This window comes from Genypterus blacodes, unplaced genomic scaffold (assembly GCF_046128005.1).
Source record: "Genypterus blacodes isolate CSIRO-AG114 ecotype Tasmania unplaced genomic scaffold, CSIRO-AGI_Gbla_v1 ptg000111l_1, whole genome shotgun sequence".
Taxonomy (NCBI): Eukaryota; Metazoa; Chordata; class Actinopteri; order Ophidiiformes; family Ophidiidae; genus Genypterus; species Genypterus blacodes.
In genome coordinates this window covers 188,587-205,276 of record NW_027466915.1, presented here as the reverse complement: position 1 = coordinate 205,276, position 16,690 = coordinate 188,587, and the positions used below count along the sequence as shown (strand labels likewise).

Sequence of the window (16,690 nt, the reverse complement as noted above, 5' to 3'; positions counted from 1 at the left end):
TTCCTGTTTTGTCATTACTCCCTCAGTTTATATACAGTATATATATATTCCCAGTGGTTTCATTCACTTTTACCAGATTGTCTTGTTCCTTATATCTCGTGGTTCTCTTTGTGTATGATTTCTAATGTATTTCCTCTGACTGTTCATTACCCCTTTGCTTTTTTGATTTTATTTGGACTGTTTACCGTTTTGGCTCTTTGCCTGCTCCCTGTGTGTGTTAGCCACCTTGCTGACTCATTAGCTGTGTATGACCACTGCCTGCTTCATTAAGCTTTGGCCTGTGAATGCTAAGTAGACTGGATCTGATCCTGCTTTTGGGTTTCTCCTCAGTTCCTGGTTATGACAGAGGCATGATTAAACCCAGGCTTAATAGCATTTTAAACACAAACATTGCAGCAATTCATTGATGTAAATGAAGTCATATGTGTAACCAGATGAAGACAATATATGATGGAACAAACCAACATGAACATTGCAGTGTTTTGGCATTGCTATTGTTATCTTCCTATAGTATGAAAGTGAAACACAATTATTCTATTCAAATGAAGGAGTATAAATATCTAACTTGACATGAAGAATATCACATGCAAGTTTCCATCTTCAAAATACTCCTCAGCTCTTATTCCCTCCATCAGGAAGCCACAAGATACATTAAACATCTGCTGCTACATTTAATGAAAACAAAACTTTTTCCCACACTGTCCTGACCTTTTGTATGAACCATTGTTTTGCTGACTTGTAAGTAAGCATGGCTGACAGTGTTGGAGACAGTTGCTACAAGTTGTTGGATAATTCTAGTAAAATACATCATGTTCCAACGCATATGGCCCTTATAAGGCCATTACCGGGCCATTATTGGGCCACTATAGGGCCATTAAAGGGCAACATCACACACACAACATCTCCTCCCCTTCTTAGACACCATCTACAGGGATCTCATCTCTGATGATGAATGGGGTCCGGTTCGACATGATTTACTAAAGTATGTGGTATTTTGGAATAATGTAAGTTTTCAACACTCACACACATTTTGTTTCATACTCGACTGTGCTGAAACTGTTACACAGCAATTTCTCTCAGGAAAATAAAGTTGTATCTTATCTAATCTTATCTTATATGAAAGCATACAATCAGAAAATAAGTATTGCACATTGTCATAATATAAGAAGAATGAATGCACATGAGAAGTGAAGTACACCACCCACTGTGTGACGATGATGATGATGATGATGATGATGATGATGATGATGAAAGTTAGCATCAGAGATGTTAGTGGTCCCTCTTTATGTTCTATGTGATTATTATCAGTTTCATTAGGTAAGACTTCCTTATCCAGAAATGTATGATTCTGATGAAGGCATCATGTAAATTGTGATATACATGAACTTGAGTGTAGTCATGTGTACACGGTGACTTGAACCGGGTCTGTCTCACCTATATAGAGCCTCTGTGTGTCTGCTCTCCTCGTTTACGGCCATACCACTCTGAACACGCCCGATCTCGTCCGATCTCGGAAGCTAAGCAGGGTCGGGCCGGGTTAGTACTTGGATGGGAGACCGCCTGGGAATACCCGGTGCCGTAAGCATTTTCGCCCTCTGAGCAGCAGGGAGCGCTGTTTCTCCTTCAGTCAAATTTCAGGAAATAAGTGCCTTTTTACTTTTTACACTTCACTTAATGCTGCACAGCTTTAAGATGTTACCAAAACTTCCACAATTTGCAAATTCATGAACATTACGTTTTACATTTACAAAGATAGAAGAAAGCATTTATTCAGAAAATTAGTATTGCACATGGCCATAGGTCAGCTGTTATGAGTACCAGTCCTGCATTCTTTCCATTATCAATATTACTACTACATCAGACAAGAGAAGTGTAAGTGTGTGCCGCATTTCAAACACAAGGTGCCTTAGGAGTAGACTCACATTTAATTAAAAGAATCCAGCTGTGCAGTGGAGAAAAGAAAATCACAAAAGATCTGTGGCTGAAATGTATAAATTGATTTGACATGTATTAAACTCGATTACATTTAGGTTCCTAAGGAATCCTGGTCTGTCTCACCTATAAAGAGCCTCTATGTGTGGGTTTCCTTCGTTTACGGCCATACCACTCTGAACACGCCCGATCTCGTCCGATCTCGGAAGCTAAGCAGGGTCGGGCCGGGTTAGTACTTGGATGGAAGACCGCCTGGGAATACCCGGTGCCGTAAGCATTTTCGCCCTCTGAGCAGCAGGGAGCGCTGTTTCTCCTTCAGTCAAATTTCAGGAAATAAGTGCCTTTTTACTTTTTACACTTCACTTAATGCTGCACAGCTTTAAGATGTTACCAAAACATTTAAGGAGATAAAAAATGAAACATAATTACTGAAAACTTCCACAATTTGCAAATTCATGAACATTACGTTTTACATTTACAAAGATAGAAGAAAGCATTTATTCAGAAAATTAGTATTGCACATGGCCATAGGTCAGCTGTTATGAGTACCAGTCCTGCATTCTTTCCATTATCAATATTACTACTACATCAGACAAGAGAAGTGTAAGTGTGTGCCGCATTTCAAACACAAGGTGCCTTAGGAGTAGACTCACATTTAATTAAAAGAATCCAGCTGTGCAGTGGAGAAAAGAAAATCACAAAAGATCTGTGGCTGAAATGTATAAATTGATTTGACATGTATTAAACTCGATTACATTTAGGTTCCTAAGGAATCCTGGTCTGTCTCACCTATAAAGAGCCTCTATGTGTGGGTTTCCTTCGTTTACGGCCATACCACTCTGAACACGCCCGATCTCGTCCGATCTCGGAAGCTAAGCAGGGTCGGGCCGGGTTAGTACTTGGATGGGAGACCGCCTGGGAATACCCGGTGCCGTAAGCATTTTCGCCCTGTGGGCAGCAGGGGGCGCTGTTTCTCCTTCCGTCCAATTTCTGGAAATATTATTATTAATATTATTAACTCAGTGCCACTTTTTACACTTCACTCAATGCTGCACAGCTTTACAAAGGTACGATAACATTTAAGAATCTGGAAAATGGAACATAATCTTATCTTGCTCTAGAGGTGATTTCTTCGTTTCATACTCGACTGTGCTGTAACTGTTGCACAGCAATTTCACTCGGGAGAATAAAGTTGTATCTTATCTTATCTTATATGAAAGCGTACATTCAGAAAATAACTATTGCACATGGTCATAATATAAGAAGAATGAACGCACATGAGAAGTGAAGTACACCACCCACTGTGTGACGATGATGATGATGATGATAATGATGATAATGATGATGATGATGATGATTAAAGTGAGTCAGAGATGTTAGTGGTCCTTTTTTATGTTCTATGTGTTGATTATCAGTTTCATTAGGTAAGACCAGAATCCAGAAGTGTGTGATTCTGATGAAGGCATCATGTAAATTGTGATAGACATGAACTTGAGTGTAGTCTCACCTATAAAGAGCCTCTGTGTGTCTGCTCTCTTCGTTTACGGCCATACCACTCTGAACACGCCCGATCTCGTCCGATCTCGGAAGCTAAGCAGGGTCGGGCCGGGTTAGTACTTGGATGGGAGACCGCCTGGGAATACCCGGTGCCGTAAGCATTTTCGCCCTGTGGGCGGCAGGGGGCGCTGTTTCTTCTCCTCCCTCACCCCTCCCCCTCGACTTCGTAGCACACACACAGTCACACCATCATCAACATCCTAGTCTTAGAAACCACACATTATTTAATCAGTTTATGGTTTTATTGGAATCTAATAACTGTGAAAACAAAATGGGAAGTATTTACAAGGATTTGCAACAAAAACAATGAGGTTTTCCACAGCGTGCCAACTGTGCAGTACTGTATGTCCAAATTGTGGTTTGACTACTGACCAGCCCTGCATCACTAAGGAAACGTAACAGAAATGTGGCTGTTCAACACATGTGGTTGCATGTTTATGTGTTTGTGTGTGTGTGTATGTTCATGTGAGGACTGGTGTTTGTTTATGTTAGAGTTCATGCTGGGGGCTTGTTATCACTCCTGTCAGGGGGAGTTGCGGGGAGAATCCAGCGATAGCAGTCTGAGAAGCTCAGGCTCTTGTCAACAGCACAGCTGGTGCAGTAGACGATACCAAGAGCAAGCATCACCACGAGGAACACGCACAGAGGCACCAGCAGGGCAACCAGTAGCCAGCTCTTGTCATGCTTCCGTTTGCCCGCATCAGATCCAGCCCCTAATTCTACGCTGTTGCTGTCATCCCCTGCTGCTCCGACCCCAGTCCCTTCCATTTCACCAGTCCCAGTCCCTGCCCCAGACCCATTTGCTGTGTCAACACCCACCTCACCACCAACTTCTTTAACCCCTGTATTCACTTCAGCCTCATTATAAATTTCATTTCCTGTGTTGTCTTTTTGTGTTGGGGGCAGGACTGTGTGGTATTGCCTGGGTGACATGGCATCCCATTGGTTCAGGTGATCATCTGACCCAGGAAGTGCTGCCACATCCAGGGACAGTCCATCGGGGGCTTCTGTCAGCCAGTCAGCAACAAAGTCAGGGTCAGCTTCAAAGTTTGGATCTGGAGTGAATGAGGAAGACCAGGGAATGTCGTGGTTAGGCATTTGAACAGAGTCACTGGGATCAGGAGTGAGAGTGGAATATTCTTCATCATCGGGTGAAGGCAGACAAGTCAGCCCATCTGACTGCACGTTATATCCATTGTCACAGTCACACTGGTATCCTCCCATATAGTTGATGCATTGGTGTTGGCATGGAGAATCCCCTGTGCACTCATCGACATCCACACACTCTCCCCTGCTGCCATGCTCGTAACCGGGGTGACACAGGCATGAGTAGGAGCCCACTGTGTTTTCGCAAATATCTTCACAGGTACCCTCATCGAGGCACTCATCCACATCCATACACTCGCCGTCATCATCAGGCTGGTACCCTGGGTCACAGGTGCAGTGGAAGGTGCCTGGTGTATTGACACAAAGTTGCGGGCATGGTTGCTGTTGACACTCATCTACATCAGAACACCTGCGGCCATCTGGAGCCATTTGGTAACCTGGTGGACATATGCAGCGGACGCCGCGAGATGTCTCCACACAATCATACTCACAACCCATATCCACACAGGCCTGGTTGATGTGAGGCTGGTCAGTGGGCCCAGCAGAGTCAGAGGACAGATCAGGAGGGTCAGTTTGGCTCAGTGGGTCAGGGTTGCAGCTGTACCCATCCTCATTTAACACAAAGCCCTCAGAACAGTAACAGTAGTAGTCTGTGTCTGTGTTCTGGCAGTGCTGCTCACATAAATGCCCCCACCTGCACCGGTCCTGGATGTCTGGAGCTGCATTAGAAGAGCACAGCGGTGCATCCCTGGACCAGCCCACTGTCTCGTCATCTCTCTCCATACACAGTACAGTCTGCTCAGCAGAAGCGTCTGGGTCTGAGCTAGCTGCAGGACATGGTAGAGTAGCTACCGTTCCATAGGGTATGAAAGTCAGCAGGGAGCTGACTAGGTGAAATGGGGTGGTGTAGGTCGCTGGGCCTTCACCTTCATCCTCCAGTGGTGGGCACATTCCTTTGTAGTTGTACTGGCACACATATCCATCCAACGCCAGTGCACAGGAGCCATCAAGCCAGCGGAAATTGTCACTCTCACGTGTGTTCTCATCTCTTGTGAGCACTGTCATGGCTACACAGCGAGGAGCTGTACAGGTACCTGGGGTTTCTTCACGGAGCCAGTTGGTGTACTGGCCGTCCTGGTGTCCTGTTGGAATAAGCAATGGCTACAATTAGAAATACCCACTTTTCCTGCATTTTCTTTCTCCAAAAATCACACACACTTATAATAATAAACACAATAATAACTACTTATTACTACTATCTGTGTCTGCTCACAATAAGTTTTGTCTAAGGATTGATACTTCAGAATATTCAGAGATTATTGGTGCCATTGTACCGCACATTTTAGATCTTGGAAGAAAGAAACCAACCAAACCAAAAGCCTCCTGTGTGCCTATATAACAATCTGACCCTTACCCAAATGCAATAACCATCCAGTACGCCCAGGGAGCATAGTCTGAAGGGGAGGTTAGGGGGTGGAGAGTGGCACAAGGGTTCATACGACCATATGACAATGTATCATGGTGCACTCTGTTGAAATATGGTCACCCTGCTATAACATTTAATATTTGTAGTTCCTGAAGACACCTTTGAAGAATTAAAAAGCATCCATGATAAGATAATACTACAATAAAGGTGAGACTTTGCCTGTGACCCAGACGAATCCTCTCAGTGGCCGAGTGGGCGAACACTGGCGTGGCGCTCTGTGAAGTCCAATCCAGAGGCGAAGACGAACCCTGGTACCCTGTGCCTCAATGGCCGACAGCAGCTCGTGGACCACACCCGCAGCCTCATGATTATGCATTGTTGCCAGGGTCCCTCCTCTCTCCCGGCAGCTCCGCCCAGCTTCCCGGAAGGTTCTCCTCTGAAGGAAGACAGCGTAGCATCCCTCCTGGTGGCAGACTGCGTCCTTCTCCTCCAGCTCAGCCCTGGCTCCCGGCTGCTCGCCCTCTGTCTCCCTAAGCCTCTGGCCTTGGCTTCCAGGAGCCAGACAGACCATCAAGAGCCACAGGATGCAAAAGAAACTGCTGCAGCTGCTGCAGCTGCTGCTCCGGATTATATTTTGCATCCTCCACCAAGACATAAGGGCTAAACTAAGCCAACATTCAAATGAATATGCCAAGCGAATAGTTCTCACAAACAAAATGCCTTCTGTTAATGACTCACCACTTTTTCCAACCCCCTATCCTTCAGTCTGATTCAAACCCAAACCAGCCTCAATTCACCCGCCTGAATCACTTTTCCATACTGCCAAATCAGAGTTTTATATTGTTTCTCCTGTTGGTGTGTTTAAATACATAAGCGTGTTTTATTTAGCAATTTACTGAAGGCTGCAAAGTAAATCTAAGGCAAGCAAGTCCAAAATTAACACCAACTTACTTTTATTTCGCTTGGATAGCCCAAAGCCTTAGATCAATTGCCCTACAGTGCAATATCAGTTCACTTCCATTCATCAGCAGACCATAGCAGAAACCAATGCAGTTAAATGAGACCCCTCAGTGGGTCAACTGAGTCCAGTACAGTCCAGCAAAGTCCAGTGAAGTGGCAGTAAAGTCCAACTTGAAGGTGACAGAGGTCAATTAAGTGATCCACTGCTCATCTGAGTCAGGTAGAGTTCATTAGAGTCCCCGAATGAGCCTGATGAATTTCAGTGAGAGGAGCCCTCTCCTCTATCTGATCCCGTCTGGGCTTCCTTGCCTCTGCAAAGTTGGCTTTCTGACTGAATCTCAGAGAGAGAGAAAGAGGGGGAGGGTGGAAAGGGGGCTAGGGGGGGGGAAGTCTACGTAGAGGAAAAAGAATTGTGTGTTTTTAGAAGAGGGGGCTGGTAAAATGTGTGAGTGTATAAGAGGAGGCTGGAGGGGTTGGCGGGTTGGGGGGGTGGGGGGGTGGCAGTCGAATTGAAAACCCTCAGAGAGTTATGAAAACCATACGGCACCATTCCGTCCACCAGTTTGCCTGTGCTTTTACACACACACACACATCATCCACAAGTATTGAATGCTGCACAGCATCCACAGGAGTGGAAAGTGTTTGTCAGCTCAAAAAGTGGAGACATTCTCATTCTCATTCTCTCTCTCTCTCTCTCTCTCTCTCTCTCTCTCTCTCTCTCTCTCTCTCTCTCTCTCTCTCTCTCTCTCTCTCTCTCTCTCTCTCTCTCTCTCTCTCTCTCTCTCTCTCTCTCTCTCTCTCTCTATCCTTCTCTCTCTCTCTCTCTCTCATTGTCTTTGTGACATTTTTTCTGTCTGTCTGCCTCATGAGACCAATCTTGGTCTCATTCTTGGTCTCATTCTTTCTTTGTCTCTCTCTTTCTCATCACTTTTCACTCTATTTTCTGCTTCCATTCTTTTTCCATTTCACTCCTTGCCTCACTCAATTACTTTCAGCGCCATGCCAGCTAAAAGGTTTTATACTAAAGGAACGCTTTAACTATGGAACATGAAAACCTGTTCCCTTGTGCATTCATGCTTGTGTGTGTGTCTGTCTGTCTTTGTGTGTTAATTCTTATAATGGTCCAACTTTAAGACCTGCTTGCTGCTTAAGTGTTTGTAATGTATGCTTTCTCTTTCACCCCCTCACACTCCTGTTTGTGTGTGTGTGTGTGTGTGTGTGTGTGTGTGTGTGTGTGTGTGTGTGTGTGTGTGTGTGTGTGTGTGTGTGTGTGTGTGTGTGTGTGCGTGTGTGTGCGCGCGTGTGTGTGTGCGCGTGTGTGTCCGTGCGTGCGTGCGTGCGTGTGTGTGTGGTTACGTCTCAGGGCATATGGAGGAGAGGAAACAGGAAATGCCAGATGTGCATCAGCCTGACCTTTGAATGGCTGGGGAGCAGGAGTGGAGACTTGGGGTACCTCCACTGCTGTCACATGATCTGACCGCCATGGATGGTGCCTGTGGCGCCTTTGGTGCAAAGTCAAAGGTTCTGTTTGGACTTATATGAAAGATATGATCTTTTTCTTTTTTTGCTTGTAGCTATGCAGTGAGCAAAGCCAACGAGTATCAAATAAAGCCGACAGCTGTGCTTCTGATTCTGAATTCATTTGTTGAAGTCATTAATGAACTTGTACCGCACACAAGCGAGTTATGCGTACTTGTTTAACCATTTGAGCAACAGTGCTAGGTGCAAACGATACAATTTCACATAAATGCTCCCGAGGTAACATACTCATTAAGCCTTGTGGGAAATAACTGCACCCGATAAGATGAAAAAGTCACTGTTTATGTAGGGAAGCTGGTTACTGGCCAAACCCAATTTGTCTAACGCCTGTGTTCTGTCTGTGCACAGCAGATGAGCCTGCTGGCTGTTGCCTGTTGGCTTTGGCAAACACAGTATATACTATCTCACTATTCAGCAGTCTTTTCCAATTATGTAACGGCCGTTGGAATTAGAGGGAGAACAAATCAAAAACCTCAGGATCCTGGAGAACCTAAGGAGCCGTTTGGAGTTCAGGGGGATAACTCTCCTCCTCCTGCTCCACCTCCTCCTCCTCCCCCACTCCTCATCCTCCTCCTGTCTTCCTTTGCTTTTCTTTTTCTTGGCGACCCCCTTCTTCATTTCTTGTGTCTCTCAGTCTCCATTTCCCCTCCTGTCCTCGCTCTAGCTATTTTTTTTTCAACCCTTCTCCTCTTTCTCCCCTCTCCCTCTCTACTCTTTTTGTCTTATGATTTGAGCTCACGAGTCAGCAATCGTTCCTTCCCCTTCCCCCTTATTCTCTCCTTCGCCCCAAGAAACCCCAGCTTTTACCCCAAATATCCCGCTATCGGTCTGTTTATCCTATCATTCAGCCTGGGTAGCCCCGCCTCCAGCTCAGACAGCCACACCCCCAGGGACACATTCCAAAAATGTAATTGATAGAACAGGCAAGACTTCTCCTTTCCATAGACCTGCAACCCCAATTCCCCATATTCACATTCATCTATTTACAGTACCTCCTTGCTGTTCTATTGCCTAACCCACAGACCTGTAATGGAAGAGACAGATCTCGTGATTTTATAGCCAAGGCCTCCAAGCTCATAGGTTCCTTACTGCTTCCTTGAGTCCTATCCACTTGCCACATTTCATTTCTGGCTCAGATATTTTCTCAACCTCAAGTGGCTCAACTGTCCCAGCCTTCAACCTTCAACCGCAACTCCTCCATTTCTCCACAGTGCAATAGCTGCTCTTGATTTGATGGTCTTTGGAGGCCACAAAACATATTGGGGTTGACGTTACACTTAAGACATTTTTTTCTTTACATAACGCATGCTTACTGAAAAAAAAAAGATGTCTGTTTGGAAAGATTTCACCGCAAAGAATTACTGTGTTTACTTTGAATGATGAATTTATTTATTAAAATTTGACTAAACAATGCACCAAAACTCACTTCTACTTCCACATCCACCAGAAACAGAGCTTCATGAGCATACCATTTAAATTGCATTTCCAAATTGATGTAAAGCCAGTACTCCCTGAACATTTACCTGTGGCTTGAATCACTTATGTTATAGTTAAGCAGAAAGCAATTAGTTAAGCACTGCTGAGTTGGTTATTAACTTTCTGTGGGTTTGGGAAGTAACACAAGTTTGAATTTAAGACAGAAGACAGCATATTTGTTTTTTGTATAAGTAATATATGAAAGACAGGATTGATATTTTCTGTATTATTCAATATGTTCAGTTAAAAAAGCAGCGCAATAGGTAAAAGGGCCTTGGTTCAAATCTTGTGTCAGCCCTTTTTTAAGCTTGCACGTTCCCTCGGTGTGTCTGTGTGGGCTCCTCCTGGTGCTCCAGTTTCCCCCACACCATCAAAAATGTGAGTTATGTTAATACTCCTGCCTTTGCCCTTGACCAAGGCAGTATAGGCTGTAGAATTGGAGTTGGGTACTGTTGCTCATAATAAGTGGGATGGCTCAAATACAGAGGGATTAACTGTGAACATATGAAAACTCCATATATTTGAACTGTATTTCTATTCCATGAAAGGCTGCGGAAGAAAGCGGAACAATTCACTCTTGCAGAAAGTTATTCATTCTTACAAGTCGCTTACTTTTCTCTGCCTCTGCTTTGCAAATTACCACCTTCCTGCCAATTGAGTAAATCTAATTCTGCAACTGTGCTCACGGTCACCAAACTTCCCAGTCGTTATTAATGAGATTACTTTGCGATTCCGTCACTGTCTCCTGTCAGTGTTCTGTCAGTGCACTGGAGCGTTTGGTATAGAATGTCTCTTAGCAATATTAAATACAGCAGGACACGTCAATTGTTCATTTTTCCCAACCGCTGGTGTCTTGTGTGTGTATGTGAGAGAGAAAGAGACACACACACACACACACACACACACACACACACACACACACGCACACGCACACGCGCACACACACGCACACACACACACACACACAAACACACACACACACACACACACACACACACACACACACACACACACACACACACACGCACACACGCACACACGCTGAAACAATTAGCTGCGGCCTTGTGGTCAAATAATGGGGAGTAGGCATTCCTGGTGATTTCTGTAGAGCGGAGGAAAAAGACGATACTTTTATCCACTTCTTCTACGAGGTCCATGTGTTTCATCTTTTCATAGCAGACATGAATGCCCCTCTTCCACACTCAGACTGTCAACATATCTTCACCACAAACATGTGAGCAGACTAGGGTCACTGTCAACGTGTCAAAGTCCAGAAACGAAGAATAGATCGCTGTCAATTGAAGTCACACACGCACAAGTTACCGAACCTGTCACGTTAAAGAGTTTGGACAGTTTAGTTAGCTGTACTCTAGTTGAAATCCCTGCATTATGTGTGTGTTTACATGCCAGTTGACCTTTGTTAACCTTTATTTAAGTAAGGGTAGTTTACCGAGCACGCTTGTCAACACTGTCCTCCGTCATGCATGCTCAATTGCGCTCAGGTTCACACCTGGGAGCCGGCAGTATAAACACTGCCTCTTACTATTAGCTACCGAGCGGATCCACTGGAACAGCTCTGAGTTTGACCCCTGATGCCAATCAAAAGGAAAATTCAGGTGATAACAAAAGGCTCATCTGCGTCGTCTCATGTCACATGCGAGTGAAGCTGATTGAGAATTCATCTGTGCCGTTCTGATGCGCGTCCCACACTCTTCACCACAGAAGACTTCACCATAGACACAGATGGAAAATTATGAATAATAGCTTCCATGTAAAATGCCCGTGAGAACAGTGCCGATTGGATTTCCACTTCACTTCACTCATATGGAACGATTGAAACAAACATGGCTGCTGATGGAAATTGCAAGTGACCATCTGTCCAAAAACATAGCTGATGCAACACGACTGGCAATGAGGCTCTGGTGGCAATAATCTAACGACTGGCACGAGCCCGCATTTTGGAGTTTGCTGCGCGTGTCATGGAACGAAACGCATATAAACAAACAAACCATCGACGAGCAGAAACGCCGCTAGAAAATCACCAGAAAACTGTTTAGGTTTTAAAAACTGCTGAGGGGCAGAAAGGCAGAGGAGGGGGGGTTAATTCCTTACAGATTATTCCTTTACCAGATGATAGGCTCAGCTTTTCCACAGAAACAGCCATGCACACACACACACACACACACAAGCACACAGTCACATACACATTGTACTCTTCTTTATACTGTCTTTCTGGATACCGTCATATTCTTCCAGAGGGGCCCCATGTGTGCGTTCGTGAGTAATGGTAAACACATTAAACCCAGGCGGAGAAACAGAGACGATTGTCAATGTGCACCTGGAGAAAGCCGGACAGACAGACGGACCAGCAGAGACAGATGTCTGATGTGTAGCACCTTGGAGATACTGTGACTCTCCATGCATAGCACTCCTCCTCATTCCAGCGTTTCCTCCTCTCTTCTCCGCTCTGCTGCTGCCCCAATCTTCACATCTCGCACTCCCACATCCACATGACCTCGCTGACCGTTTTCAAGGGCCTGCAAAGTTGAAAAAACAGCAACTCAAGCTTTGAGAACAGTTATGAAACACAGAGGAAGAAAGCAAATGGCCCTGATTGTCCTGAAACGACTAGATGCAAATTCAGCAGTTTCAGCGAAAGGAGCTTAAGAATTCCCTCATCATAATTCTGAACTGGAAAAACAACCTCGGCTTCTTTTCTCCCTATTCTTCACTTCCTGGTCTCACTTTTCATTCTCTTGTCAGGCAGCAGCCACGTTAGACACTTAGAGACACACTTTCCAGTGGGAGGTTGTTGGTTGTACAAAACTCTCCTGGAGCACAAAGCCAGAGATGCAAGAAGCCCCCTGATCCTTAATGTTCGGCAGCCAGTCAATTGAGAACTTTGTGCTGGATCCCAAGAATGGCCGAGGGAAAATACATGAAAGAGAAGCAGAGGGAAGCACCGGAAATCTGCAATCATTCCTTGGATAAATAAAGATTATAAAAACGCTCTTTCTTCCTTTAAATCCCAACTGTCCCAACATTTAACTGCTCTGAGCAAAAGATAAATGGAAGCTTGCAGGAACCACAGCTGCTGTGCTACTGGTTACAAATTCACGCATATAGTTTACATGATGTCATCCTAATTTGTCTCTCCTAGTTTGGGTGGTGGTCAACGATTTAAGAGCTGATTAGTTTGTCTCATCAATGTCCAAGTGTCTGTCAATCATGTCTGTTTGCACCGACCCTGAATGACTACTCTCCTCTCCTCTCCTCCTTTCCTCTCCTCCTTTCCTCTCCTTTGCATTCTTATATTCCCAGAGGACACACTAATGGCTGCCCCTATCCTTCCCCTCTCTCTCTTTTTTCTCTTCCTTTGTTGCTTTTCTCTCTCCTCTCTTGGGTCATTGTCTATTTACAGAACTGTCGATGCTCATTTTGTTGCTGGATATAACCCATTTTCCTCCCTTTGTGTCTCTTGTCTGTCCAAAGTCCACATCTGACTTTCATACTCAATATTTGTCTTGATAATATGACTCCCCAGCGCCGTTTCTTTACACTCCAGTCCCTTCTGTGTGTTTGTTGGCCTCAGCGTCTACATTTCTGTCAGTCTGTGTGTCTTTCCCTCACTGTCTTACTTTTTCACTCATTCAACTCCTCAAAAACTCCTCATCTTTTTTTGCTCTGCCACACACACACACACACACACACACACACACACACACACACACACACACCTCTTTTTCTCGCTCTCAGCCAGGGAAAGTTGTAGGAGTGTTGAATTTCAATACAGTCCAAAAAATTTTCCACAGTGCAGGAAATGTCTGCACTCTGGTAAAATCATTCGCTGCTTGTACACACAAAGACACTCACACACATGTTATAAAACAGCTTTTATGTGAAAAATAATTTGTATACTTCACTACACACCTTTTAAGTGTCTCTCCCTCTCTCTCTCTCTCTCTCTCTCTCATTGTTAGCAGACAGACGGAGAAGAGGGAGCCAGGCTGCAGATGGGAGCGGCACCATAGAAGAAGGGGTCCGTCAGTGGGAAGAGCAGCAGCAGAAACAGCAGCACTCCGGTCAGATATGAGAAAAGCAGAGCGGCTCGCTGAGGGTGCTGCAGGGCAGAGCTGAGGTCGGGCAGGCCCCGACTGTTGCAGAACGAATGGCACATGACTGGTCCAACAATGTGACCTAGAAAAAGGGAAAAGAAGTTCAAATCTTTTTAGAGATTTTATTTGCCAAGAACCTGGTCAGAGCTTTTGCAGGCTGGTCTTTAGATCATTTCTGTTTAACATGAACTTCATGGCTGTATCAGGGATCCTTTCTTATCTTTACCATGTCGCTCATTGCTTGTCTACCATGGATAAATTATGTAACTACCCCGGCACTCAAAACAATGACCAGCACTCAAAACAATGACCAGCACCAGGACAATCCTAATTAATCTGTATCATGTATGTACAGTATGTGTTACAAAGGTCCAGGTTGATATATAGGCTGATCTGTGTTCTGTAGGTTGCTCACCGGTCCGCATGAATAAAAAGGCGCTGTAGGTACCAAACACTGTGGTGTACAGGACCTGCATCCCTGCAACACAAGGAAGGGATTTGTTAATAATCACCATCAAATCGGAATTAGTTAATGCTCCCTGCCTGTTTTCTGAGGTTTAAGAACCCTGAACTCACCTGCCACCAGGAGGATCTCACTCATGGTGGACTTGTGCTGGTGCCGTTGTGCTATGACATGATGGAAGTGAGCTAGAATGAAAATGCAGAACAAAATAAAAACAAAAATTCAGTCCCAATACAAACCACATGTGCAGAATATCCAGCAAACACACTCGAGTAGATGTCAACATGATTCATAATGTCCATGTACACGACTGATACAACACACTTATCTGGTTGCCATACCAACACCGAAGAAGAGCGGTGCGATGAAGATGGCAGCTGTGGGTCCAGTGCAGGGCACCAGCATAGGCAGCATGGCCCCTCTGAACACCAGCTCCTCTGTCACTGGTGCCACCACCTGGTTCCTCAGACACACTACATCTCTCACACACTCCCTCCACCACTGAACATCTGAAAATGTTACGATGAACCTACATGTCAGATTGATGTACACACAACAAACAAACCACACATCCTTCAACTATTTGCTTTTAAGGATGTGATACTGTTTACTGCACTGAACTCACTCAATGCACAGTGCAGTTCCTCTATAAATCCTCTAGGGTCGTCTATGGCAGAATGAACAAGAGGGCCAAGATAAAACACCTGGTGTGACACATAAAGGCAGTTTCCTGTGACATCCATTGAAAGCAGATATACATACATATATACGGTACTTGTTGATGTGTAGTATTAATTGGAGGGATGTAAAGAAAAGAGCGCTGAAATGTAAAAACAGCCATAGTGCAGCATAAATAAAATGTTATAAGAAGAAAACTGATACCATGGGAGACCACAAGAAGCTGTAAATCATCTATGTAAGATGGCGTTCCTCATGTTGACCACTTTAAATGCGGTCTTGGCATTTACAATTGATGATTACATCACTCCCTTTAGTCTTAGATGGTGCAGTTCTAAGTAAATTCCTAACTGGTGATGATCTCTTACTCACCATGGTTAGTAGAAGTGGTAGCACGGTTGCAGGAAGCAAACCTTCCAGACGAACTCCCATCAACTCCCACACAGACACACCTACCTGCAAACGGACAATATTGACTTTCTGACAGTTGTTTTCACATTATACTTGAATTCAACCTTCTATGTGTGACTTGGGGAGCAAAGAAAAGTCCAGAAGTGACACATTTGCCTCTCATTGACCGTTGACCTCCTTGTGGGAAAGATTCTCACTTGTGTGTATGAAACAGTTGGTGCTCTACACTGGGAGATCAAACTACCAACCCTGTTATGTTGAATTCAATATGGTAAAGGGCCAAGAACTCCCCATGCTAACTTGAAGCCTCTCATGCTGTGCTGTTCTCCACCAAATAGTCTTGACTCTTGCCTGTTGCCATGGGGATTTATTACAGAACATTCTAAATTATTGTCAGAATTCTAGGGTAAACTCAGCACAGATACAAGAACTGAGGCATTTGAAAATGATTTGAGTCAAATCTGCAGATGGGCATACTCACTCTGACGTCAGCCCAGTGTGCCCATGACGTCACCACAGTGGGTGAAAGGGCAGAGACCAACAGCACACTGACACAGCGGCGCTTTATCACACTGGGGTGGTCCCTGCACACACAGATGCATTCAGACACACAGATCCGACCACACACACACACACACACACACACACACACAGAAGTCCAGTCTAATCAGCTGCGTCACTGGACAGTTGGTGTGTGTTGCGTTACCTCGGTAAGCTGCTCCTCCAGACGTACAAACTGCCAACGTACACACAGGTGAGCAGGAGGCAACAGAGCACACACACCCAACACCGTATATGGGCATGCTCCACCTGCCTTGTAAGGAAATGTTCTGACTCCACCATTGTTCTTCAAGTGAGTTTCAGGCTCCAAGTCCATGTCAGTCAGTTCAGATTAGTAGAGTCCAATGAAGATCTGTGCCAGAGTGGCAAGCTGATTAGCTCTAATGCTGTAAGGGCAAATACACAGGCCATGGTGTTTAGAGCTGTACAGAGGGAGCTCACAGCCACAAGAGCACAAGACAAAGA

At 44.8% G+C, this 16,690-nt stretch overlaps 2 protein-coding genes and 4 non-coding genes across 6 annotated transcripts; 4 read left to right on the top strand and 2 right to left on the bottom strand.

Moving 5' to 3' along the window:
• The first annotated feature begins 1,466 nt into the window (after positions 1–1,466).
• Positions 1,467–1,585, top strand: LOC143009370 (5S ribosomal RNA). The gene has a single exon (XR_012964687.1). It is a non-coding gene; the product is annotated as a 5S ribosomal RNA (ribosomal RNA).
• Positions 1,586–2,090: 505 nt separating this feature from the next.
• On the top strand, positions 2,091–2,209 carry LOC143009371 (5S ribosomal RNA). The gene has a single exon (XR_012964688.1). It is a non-coding gene; the product is annotated as a 5S ribosomal RNA (ribosomal RNA).
• A 544-nt stretch (positions 2,210–2,753) lies between these two features.
• LOC143009369 (5S ribosomal RNA) lies at positions 2,754–2,872 on the top strand. The gene has a single exon (XR_012964686.1). It is a non-coding gene; the product is annotated as a 5S ribosomal RNA (ribosomal RNA).
• A 599-nt stretch (positions 2,873–3,471) lies between these two features.
• LOC143009367 (5S ribosomal RNA) lies at positions 3,472–3,590 on the top strand. Its single transcript, XR_012964685.1, has one exon. It is a non-coding gene; the product is annotated as a 5S ribosomal RNA (ribosomal RNA).
• A 225-nt stretch (positions 3,591–3,815) lies between these two features.
• LOC143009364 (uncharacterized) lies at positions 3,816–7,339 on the bottom strand. Its single transcript, XM_076161480.1, has 2 exons — positions 6,242–7,339; positions 3,816–5,738 (listed from the first exon to the last, which is right to left on the bottom strand). The coding sequence occupies exons 1-2, from the start codon at positions 6,675–6,677 to the stop codon at positions 3,985–3,987; spliced, it is 2,190 nt and encodes a 729-aa protein (XP_076017595.1). The 5' UTR covers positions 6,678–7,339; the 3' UTR covers positions 3,816–3,984.
• An 838-nt stretch (positions 7,340–8,177) lies between these two features.
• On the bottom strand, positions 8,178–16,637 carry LOC143009365 (CAAX prenyl protease 2-like). Its single transcript, XM_076161481.1, has 9 exons — positions 16,371–16,637; positions 16,146–16,248; positions 15,626–15,709; positions 15,201–15,279; positions 14,917–15,084; positions 14,689–14,760; positions 14,528–14,590; positions 13,928–14,194; positions 8,178–12,534 (listed from the first exon to the last, which is right to left on the bottom strand). Exons 1-8 carry the CDS (start codon positions 16,505–16,507, stop codon positions 13,974–13,976), a joined length of 927 nt encoding a protein of 308 aa, XP_076017596.1. The 5' UTR covers positions 16,508–16,637; the 3' UTR covers positions 8,178–12,534; positions 13,928–13,973.
• Between the last annotated feature and the right edge of the window lie 53 nt (positions 16,638–16,690).